Here is an 11,256-nt window from a genome sequence, read left to right as displayed (position 1 = left end):
GTTCATTGGTTACTTTTCTCCGGGGTTTCATATTGTGACAACAGGGAACGTGTTTTTATGTTTGACGATATCAAAACACTTGTCAATCTGATTAATACTCGGGAGCTACGCCCCCTCGTACAAATCAGATAGCCTCGTGTTTCGATGCTCTTTCTATTACTTAATCTGAATAGAACATGACTTGTACGTGTGTAGGAATTATTTGATTGAGCGCATTTTTTTGCGCGGAGCTTCTCAATTGCTGCATGCAGCAACATTTGTACTTGAATTATACTGTGTTTAACTGTTCTGCTTGTGTTATTGAAGTACAACACGAAAATGTTTTGAACTGGTATATCTTATCATCAATAGAAGTTTTTACCACTTACCACGATGAACTATCAATCGGACAAAACCATTCATCTGAGGGAAATTTATAAAATATTTACTGGCTGAATAGTAAAAGGTGCAAGCTTTCCGGCCCATCTTTGTCTGCATGGCTAACGATTAATATTGTAAAAATCCTAAAATTTACGACAGCAAAATATATAAAATATTTCAGCGACGAACTTTACTTCACCTGGCCTGTCCCGTAACCGCCCTTTAACGTTATGCTATGAACCGTAAATTACGTACATAGGTATGTTTAAGGCGTACTGTTACAAATAATAAATAAATGTAGGTATAAATGTAGACATACTTAATGATGCATAGCTTAGAGTATGATGTAGTTAACATTTCTCGGGTTTAGAAAGTGTCGAATATTTATAAAACCTTGTTGTGTATTTATAAATTTACCAAATAACGCTATTACACTGGACTTTAGATAAAAGCAATAACATGCATTTAACGAATTAACGTTTTTTAGGAAAATAAACAACTATAAGTTTTGTTACAATGGGTGCTTCCAAGTCTAAACAGATTACTAAAAGTAAGTTATTTTTTTTAATCATTTCATTTTCTTATGAAACGTTGATCGTGAATGTTTGGACAAATTAAAAAAAAACGACACTTTTCCCTTTAACCTTTATCCTACTACCTTTACTTAAATAAATCTGATCTGATTTGAATATGGAAAGGTTCAAGTATAAGGGAAAATACAAAAAAAAGTTCTTAAAGTATGGAGTATGACCAGACAGAACAACACGAATGTGTAGGCTGGCCTGACTCTTTACTGGTGACAAATGCGTTCATCAAGTTAAGATGTTAGTTGAAGATGCCGATGGGGGAGGGGGTGGTGTCAGGGCCTTGGGGGAGATATTTAGGTACATGTACATTTGCAAATCAAATGTCTGCGGGTGTTGTTTGTAGTGATTCGCTTGACTGCCTACATGAGCATATTATTAAATTATTTTACCACACTTAATCTTTTAAATACTCCAAACTTTTGTATTATATTGAACTTATATTTTGAAATATAAAAAAAGAATAATTTGGTGTTATAAGGAAATTATCATATCAAGTGAAAGCTTTTTCTTGACATTTAATTATATTACGAAAACCTTAACATGTTCTTTAAGAAAATCATTTTTTTTAATTTCTTCTGAATTACTGAATTACAAATCGGGAATCCAACTGCACAAAATCTGATCGGAAGCACAATATCCTCGCTCGATGATGATAATGATAATAATTATGATATTGATGATATTGATGTTGATGGTGATGATGATTATGATAATGATTGAGGTGATAATGATAGTGATGATGGTGATGATAAAGATGACGGTAATGGTGATGATTGTGGTGGTAATGGTGATGATGATGATGGTGATGATGATGATGATGATGATGATGGTGATGTTAATGAAGATGCAGATGATTACTACACTAGAGACATCTATAAATTTTTACTATACATTTCTTTGATTTGAATCATTCTTTACATTATTAATTATTGTTTGTTTGTTTGTCATTTTGTTGTTGTTTTTTTTTTCTATATAAACGCAATGTGCAAGATTTGTAAAGAATAAAGACAACTGGACTCGCAGTGAACTTTGCTTCTGATAAAGTAAATTGGTTACTGGGGCATAAGTTCATATATCATAATATTGTTGAATTATTCGCACATTTAACAAATTATGGCTGAAGTAAAGCCAAATGTACGAGTTACAGTTGAAATTAACGCTACGTTGAAATTGCTGTATTATTATAACCTTTTCAGCGTATACTCGTACATGTATTTTATCATGCAACATCATTATTTTGGCATACGAATCACCATCATCATCATCATCATCATCACCACCACCACCACCATCATCACTACTACAAATACCACCATCAGAACCACCCACTAGTTCTATTATTACAACTTATTGTTTAACTGTTATTGTTTTATTGTTTTCATCATCATCATCATCATCATCATCATTATCATCATCATCATCATCATCATCATCATCATCATCATCATTATTATTATTATTATTATTATTATTATTATTATTATTAATTACAGAGGACAAAAAGAAGACTGGGGGAGGCGTTGGAGGAGGAAAGAAAACTAAAGGAGCTGGATTGGGCGGCACGAGGCATAAGTATTCTGATGATGACGATGATCATAGTGTAGGAGAGACAGCTGAGCCTGACGCAGTTGTAACCAGTGGTGGAGACAGCGGTGGGGATGGCAAAAGTTCTGGTGGAGACTGTACCAGTGGTGGAGACAGTGGAGGCGTAACGGAGAGTAGTGGAGGTGGCGGAGGGTACAGCGGCGGTGACAGTGGGGGAGGGGGTGGAGGGTATAGTAGTGGTGGGGGAGGCTACAGCGGTGGAGATAGTGGCGGTGGGGTTACAGCAGTGGTGGCGGAGGAGGGGGATATAGTAGCTTTGGTGATAGTGGCGGCGGGGGATACAGTGGGGGTGGGGATAGCGGCGGAGGAGGAGGGGGAGGAGGAGGAGGTGGCTGTGGGGGCGGCGGAGGTGACGACTAAAATATTATGCTAAGGACTTACTTCACTAGTATACAATGACATTAAATTTTGTGATATTATACATTTTATAGACATTCACCTATATATATATAAAATATTGTATAGTATGTTCAAGTATGGTTTTAAACCACCATTTATTACACCAATTTTACCTGTAACATGACCCACGCGTATAATTCGTGTTCACAAATGGTAAAAGTTACAGTAAAAATTATGAACTCCATACTCGAAATTTAAGCTGTTTTTGTTTATAATTTTCTTTTTAAATAAAGGTACCTTTATATGAGAATTAAATTTTGTTATGTTGCAAACTTCACTATTCCTTTGATTTAATGGGTACGTTGGCTTCGGCTGTCTTATTATATAACCAAACATATTGAATTACATGTATTAGTTCCTTGCTACCTATACAGAGATTGAAGTTTTAAATGACAGCAAGCCACACTGTTATGATTTTAAAATATTACAACCATCGCAATTACATATTAAATTTTCAACACCAGATCCGACTGTACATTTGTCCACCATAGTATCACGAGAGTCCATCATGGCCGAAACACTTCGAGCCACTTGCCTTGAAGTTACATGTAATATATTCCGAGGCTCGCCAGGGACGCAGAAATAGTTCATGAGAAGGGGCTCTCCATTTAGCTTCCTGAAGGCTGGTGTATCAACCTATGTTAGAACTAATCTATAAGAGGCAATGTCGGTAAACTGCCAGAAGGCGTCACTGAAAATTCTACCCCTAAAGATTTCGACTTGTTACTCAAACGTTTATAACATACATAAACAGTAGCTCCAGTTAAGCATTAGAACGATTTTGGGAACGACGAAACACTACCTTAATTTGCCTAAAGAATGCATGTACTGACTGGATTTGTAAACAAAATACTAGTAGCATAATGCACTACCAGCATCTTACCATAAAACATGCCCAAAAAAGACAAATTAATAATGAAACCCTGACGACTTGATCAGCGATACAGAGATGGCTATCGCAACCTTTCGGCCCTTCAAGTCCATCTTCGGGACAAATCACTGACAAATTATCCCAACGATGATATCAAAATATGACAGAAAAGGATGAAATTTTGCTTACGAGTGCAAATTATTCGTCCATGTATTATAAAGTATCCGTACTGTGTATATATCAATCGTTATTTGACTTTTTTCATGCGTTCACGAACAGATAATTGCAGCATTACATTTTAACAGCTCGTTAAATGTTGTATATATAACTACACCCCAGTCATTGAAGTTTTGATTACTTTACTAGCTTATTTTACATGTTTACGGTTCATATACACCTGATTCAATTTTAATCAATAACTCTACTGGTAAGATAAATGTAAAAGTTGCCCTCGATATCATTGATAATAAATAAATAAATATATATATATATATATATATATATATATATATATATATATATATATATATATATATATATATATATATATATATATATATATATATATTTGTTATTCTTTTTTTTTCAAATTCAGAATTTACTGTACAAAAGTATCAATGATATCGAGGGCATTAAATTAAATATATTTTAAGCTGGCATGGAAATATGTTGAAAATATCGCATATTTTCAATAAGAACTTTATCGCATTTTCCTGTTACTCGACATTTCAGCCTAGCTAGCTCTTTGATAACAAGCACAAGGTCACGGATTCGAACTTTGCCGCACAATTTAAGTAATAAAATATGCCACTTTCCTCCAATTGTCGAGGCGATTAGTTCCATCAAAAATAGCATGATGCTTTAACTTAAACAGCTCATCGGAACCGCTTTTATAGAGAATAAGATACGTTATGTAATTGTTTAAGTTAACTATAGTTGGAGATCTTATTTCACTTTAATCTTATACTTTAATAAAGTCAAGACTAATTGACGGTCTTGTTGCATGCTATTCAGGGTCACTCCAAGTTGATAACCTGTAACAATCAAGCGAACAAAATTGGACGCGCGGGAAATACGTGAAATAAACACATATGAAGGCAAATGCTGTATCATATATCAGCCTCATTTCCATGGAAATTATTCAAGAGGTCCTCTGTAAGTTATAAACAAGAAACTAGTGTATAATATGACCTTTTCTGTTTCGTATAATTTCTTGGCTAGGGATGGCGGCATTTAAGCCATAAGATAGAGAAAGGAAGTAATCTGTAGTCGGCAATTTTATTTTGACTACTCGATCCCAAGATCTCCTTATAAATTAATGACATTATAACAAAGTCCAATATGATTTTATCGACAGCCTTTTTTACTTTGTAATATACATATCTCTCATAATTTATACAAAAACAATTCTTAGCATAATTTGCAATAAATCAATTTAAATAATATGCTAAAATATAATGCAATCTGTTTTATTACACACAGTCATATGTTTCCCAACATATAAATATATATATATACATAAAAATCTATGTAAACAACAAAAAAATAGGCAAAAGGATACAGTCTACCTAATCAAAAAAGGCATTTTCAAAACAAAACAAAAAACTCCATGTATTCATTTGGAAGTTAAAGGCCTACTTCACCTCAGAAATGCTTTTATTTTTACTTCTCAAAATAATTTAATTTCCAAATAATAGAACAATGGAAAATTATCTAAATCATCTTTTTCTGTTGCTTTTTGGCAATTAGTACAGATAAAGTATTTTGTATTGAAGGCAAAATACTACTTTGTTTACATTTTGCTACTTTTATGACAAATAATTTCACAATTAGCAGTAAAAACCTCAGAACTTACATATATATCATATTACTCAAGTTTTCTCTTTCTAAAGTAAAAATTCATTTCATTATTGAGGCATAATGTGCCTTTAACCAAATGAAGTACTATTTTCATCAGGTGGCAAGCATTTAACATGCTATAAATCCATTAGTTTTAACCATTACATTACTTATGTTTTCTCTTTCTTCAGTAAAAATTAATTTCATTTGTGAGGCATAATGTGCCTTTAACAAAATAAAGCACTATACAATGTATATGTTAAGTAATAATCAACAATTGACATTATGTAACTTAAAATGACTTACTTACAAATCATGACACAATCTTTTTTCCATTTAAATATTTCTTAGAATAGTTGTCATTATTCAAAGTCAGAAGACCATTTTTCAATGGATTTCAGTGGTGAATTTTGCAATAGCAGCATATCATCAATCAATATCATAATTTTGCAAAAAGCAGAATGCCATGGTCAATTTCATAATTTTGCAAAAAGCAGAATGCCATGGTCAATTTCATAATTTTGCAAAAAACAGAATGCCATGGTCAATTTCATAATTTTGCAAAAAGCAAAATGCCATGGTCAATTTCATAATTTTGCAATATCTGCATGCCATAGGCAACTTCATAATTTTGCAACTGCAGCAAGCCATGGGCAATTTCATAATTTTGCAACTGCAGTAAGCCATGGGCAATTTCATAATTTTGCAACTGCAGTAAGCCATGGGCAATTTCATAATTTTGAAAAAGTAGCTTGTTATTGATCCATTTCAAATAAAACAAGAGCTGTCTGTAGGACAGCACGCTCGACTATTCTAAGTGCTTGATAGTAAAAGAGCCTTTATATTGTTTAATTTTTTAAGTTCACAAAAGGGCTAATTTTTTGTTATAAATTCATGTTATAGGCCTTAGAGAGAGTCTAATTATACAGTATTTGCTTGACTATTTGGAAGGTAATGTCACAAGGGTGTTTTATTGAGTATAATAATACTAATTACCTATGAATACATAAATTTGACAGAAAAGGTACAAAGGCTTGTTATTAAGATGTTTTATCAAGTAAATCACTGCTTTATTATTATGAATGCATAAATTGTCCCAAAAAAGGCACAAAACCCTTCAGTAGTTATTGAGATAACAGCTTACAAGCAAAACTTTACCATGAATTTCTAAGTTGAAAAAGGGGAGAAAAATCAGCCTAAATGCAAGATAGAATTATGGATCTTTGTCAGTGACCCTAAATGCTTACATGAAGTTTTAAATTAATATCTTTAATAGTTATTGAGATATGTAAAACTTGCATGTTAACATTAACCAAGAGACTAAGTAGAAAAGGGGATATGAATCAGCCTTAATGCAAGACAGAGTTATGGAACTTGGTCAGTGAAGAAGGGAGCGTACATACAATTATGACCCTCCAATTATGACCCTAAGTGCATGTGTAAAGTTTCAAGTAAATATCTTTGAAGACCTTTAACCAAAATTTCTAAGTTTCAAAGGGGCAAATAATTCTGCAAATATTGCAGGCAGAGTTATGCAATTTTGCAAACTGATGTGCATTGTTACTATAAAAAAGTATTTTAAATTTCAATTGAATATCTCAAGCAATAATTGAGATATTTCACTTTACAAAAAAACTTTAACCAAAACTTTTAAGTTACAAAGGGGCATAATTCTATCAATATTGTAGGCAGAGTTATCCAACTTGTCAATCTGATGTACCTTGTTACTATAAATAAGTATTGTAAGTTTCAATTGAATATCTCAAGCAATAATTGAGATATTTGACTTTACAAAAAACTTTAACCAAAATTTCTAAGTTAAAAAGGGACATAATTCTGTCAATATTGTAGGCAGTGTTATCCAACTTGTCAATCTGATGTACCTTGTTACTATAAATAAGTATTGTAAGTTTCAATTGAATATCTCAAGCAATAATTGAGATATTTGACTTTACAAAAAACTTTAACCAAAATTTCTAAGTTAAAAAGGGGCATAATTCTGTCAATATTGTAGGCAGAGTTATCCAACTTGTCAATCTGATGTACCTTGTTACTATAAATAAGTATTGTAAGTTTCAATTGAATATCTCAAGTAATAATTGAGATATTTGACTTTACAAAAAACTTTAACCAACGCAGACGCCGACGCGGACGCTGACGCCGACGCCGGGGCGACTACAATAGCTCTCATATTCTTCGAATAGTCGAGCTAAAAAATGAACTACACATGTAGCATCATTCCCATGGTCAAATTCAAATAAAATTTTTGAAATAGCATTAAAATTTATATTGCAGACAACCATTTAAATATAACAATATCACCTGTCAAAAATCTTATATACCAAATTTGAAAAACAAATTTTCTTTGAGGAAAAACTTAAAATACTTCATAAATTTACAGCAGTCATGTATGTGGATTACATAAACATAATGATTATTAAAGATAATAGATTTCTGTGTAAAGACCTTGACATTTGACCTCTTAAGCAGGTACAGATTACCAAGGTGCATAAACCTGTAAAGTTTTGTGACAAAAAAAAGACAGAAAACCAAAAGTCTCCCATTCTATAGATATTGGGGTCATATAAATGTGATCATCATCAAATTCAGTTACTCTAAAATTGTTTTCAAAGGTGCTTACCATAATAATTACCATAAACACTATTTCTAGGCACTTCCCAACAAATTTTAAATAATTTCTCAACATGATTCTGTAATTATTTTTAACCTATCAATCTATAAGACAAAAAGTAAACTTATAATAACACTTAACATTTAACAACATCTAAAAACAGAATATATAATATATGAGTATTATATTTCAATGAAATTTCAAATATTGAAACCAGTCACACCAGTTTGAAATACTTGCACCTGATTGGCTTATTCAAATTTCATGATTTGAAAACACCAATAGGTGGATAGTATTTACAGACTGGTTTTCAATATCAAGATTATATTTTAAATGACTGACCAATGACAGCCTTTGTTTCATACTTTAAGAGATAAATGTTCTTTTCAGTAAACATTGAAGGCAATTTAAGTTGTTTATTTAAGTTAAAAAATAAATGAAAAGTTAAAACTAAATAATATATTGTTTTAATGGAGGCATTTATAGTGCAACACTTACATTTAACCAATTTTTCAGCTATGTCTCTATAGCACAAATGATGTTACATCAGGATATATGCCCATTGACCATGCAATACCATTTGAAACGAGTTGCAATAGCTACATAGTTATATGTTTAATCTTGTCTTCTCATTTTCTCATTTAATAATTTCTCAATTTTATCAGCTTTAAGTCGGACAAATGCTGTTACAGCGTCTCCCCTCCTTTCCTGGAGTATTTTTTTTGTGTACACATGATTCTTTGGTAACATAATATACTGTTTTGAACAAATGAAACTGTCATATCAAACTAATATTTGTTTATGGAGTCTCAAAGTTTGCGCATTAAGGCTATCACAGGAATAATTTACTGTAAACTACTTTAAAGTATATTGTTTTAACAAAAATATAGGTACTGAGTGTACAATGTAATGAATAGATAAACAATGTTTAAAATATGAAAGAAATGTTTTACAAAAAAAAAGATAAACAACAGTCATGTTAATAATTTACAGAAAAATTAACTTAAAACAAATTTCATTAAAAATCACATATCAGCAAACTTATGGTCCTTTAAAAAAAAATTCACAATATATAAGGAAATCAAATATGGCAAAACTGATCGGAAAACAAAATGTGTCTATTTGTTATAAGAAATGTTTTTTTTTCCTTCAAATTAATTTTTCCCACATGTGTTCATTTATAAAACTCATAATGATTTATTTTAAGAAATACATCTGGAAAAGTTAATCAAATTGAAAAAGTGCACACAAGTCATGTAATGAAAAAAGGAATTTAAATTTTCCACAAAATGACCAATAGTGCAATTTGTTATTGCATTGAGAATTACCGCAAAACTCCTTATAAATGCCCCTCCCCTAATACAGACCCCCCTAAAGGCTTTTTGATATGGAAAAAATCTACTCATCAGAGCTGAACTCATTCATAATTTTATTGAAATCCTTCAGAATCCACTTTATTATATAGTTAACACAAATATGTATCATATGAACTTTAAAACCTTAAAACTTTTTAATGTTATTACAAACACTTGCGAACACTAAATGTATTTACAATGATTTTTGGATTAAGGAAACAATGTGTTGTAATAAAAGCCCCCCTCCCCTTTTGGAAAATGTTTAGCCCCCGGGGGCGTTTAATAGGAATTTTATGGTATATAAAATTCGGAGGGAATGGCAATCAACTTGAAGTAGGCACAAGAAGTAGTATTTAAAAGAACCTTTCCACATTAATTAAGTAAAGATTGAAATCATATATATATATATATAAGGTATACAGTGTCCCCTGTACAAAGAGAGGCACTCCGTAGAGCAATTACCTCATTAAAAAAACCAGTATAAATACTTCCCCGACTTCACAATACATTTAACCTCTCCAGAGCAACACCTTACCCACAACCAAATTCTTTCTCTCCCAGGAGGATGTTGTAATCTTAATATATAAAACAATTGTGCCCTATGAACATCATAGCAAGAACATTAGTAACAAATTCAGAATAATAATTAAACTGAAAATAGTCTAGGTTCAAATTTAAGCACACATTAAGTACTGACAATTAAAAAAAAATTGAAGCAAAAAAAAAGAAAAAAAAAAGAAATTGAAAAATTCTACAAAATATGTACGTAGAAATTCCACAAAAAATGACAAAGCTCGAAAAGCAACATAAGCAAAGGGTAAAGTTTCTGCTTAACAAAAAAGAAACAAAACATGGGAGAGGTAAACAGGTTATAATAAAGCAATTATGTCCTGAGCTAAAGCTTAACATATGCCCTACAACATTTAACCATGGAGTTAAAATTCAATCCTCATATGTAATGAACAGTTTACAGTTAGAACAAAAAACTTGTATATTTTTCTTTGTTGTCTGTGTCTCTTTAATGTGAAACAATATGAAAACAAAGATCAACAAGAAACGGTGGCATTCAATAAACGTATTCCCCAACAAAAACCAGCCACACTGGACCAACTGCAAGGAGCCAGGCAGGACCCTAAATAGGAGAGTGTCTAAAGGCATAGCACGGACAGGACATCACCACAACCTCACTTTGGTGACCAAGACATGCCCTGTAATGTCTGCATACAAACCAGATTTTTAGCGAAAGAAAATAGTCTCAGAAAAAGGGATGTTGAACCTGCAAATCAAAATTCTTAGCCCAAAATATATTAGATACGTTATCTTATTATTAACAAGTGATTTCTGACTTACAAAAGACCTTAAATGCAATTGCCCTTCAGGTACTTCTATACAGTTATTCACACTATAAGTTTGACTGTATTATTAAGATCATATATAAAAACAGATTGCACAGGCAAATCAAATACTAGTATGAACATATCAATATAATAATGCTGTAGTCTGACAATCAACCCTTAACCTGCTAAATTTCTTAAACAGACTTGTCCTCCTTCCAGTTTTGGAACTGTCCATTATCAATTTTGGGGGAAATCAATATGAAAATTTGAA

The 11,256-nt window shown here is 31.9% G+C and overlaps 1 protein-coding gene across 1 annotated transcript; it reads left to right on the top strand.

The window, feature by feature from the left end:
• The first annotated feature begins 648 nt into the window (after positions 1-648).
• LOC132717918 (loricrin-like) lies at positions 649-3,200 on the top strand. The gene is made up of 2 exons (XM_060701502.1): positions 649-910; positions 2,441-3,200. Exons 1-2 carry the CDS (start codon positions 877-879, stop codon positions 2,923-2,925), a joined length of 519 nt encoding a protein of 172 aa, XP_060557485.1. The 5' UTR covers positions 649-876; the 3' UTR covers positions 2,926-3,200.
• The last annotated feature ends 8,056 nt before the right edge of the window (positions 3,201-11,256 follow it).

The sequence above is a fragment of the Ruditapes philippinarum genome, unplaced genomic scaffold (genome assembly GCF_026571515.1).
Source record: "Ruditapes philippinarum isolate M1 unplaced genomic scaffold, ASM2657151v2 ctg357_1_1_1_1, whole genome shotgun sequence".
NCBI classification, from domain to species: Eukaryota; Metazoa; Mollusca; class Bivalvia; order Venerida; family Veneridae; genus Ruditapes; species Ruditapes philippinarum.
The sequence above is the reverse complement of the archived record's forward strand: the minus strand, read 5'-3'. Positions and strand labels throughout refer to the sequence as shown.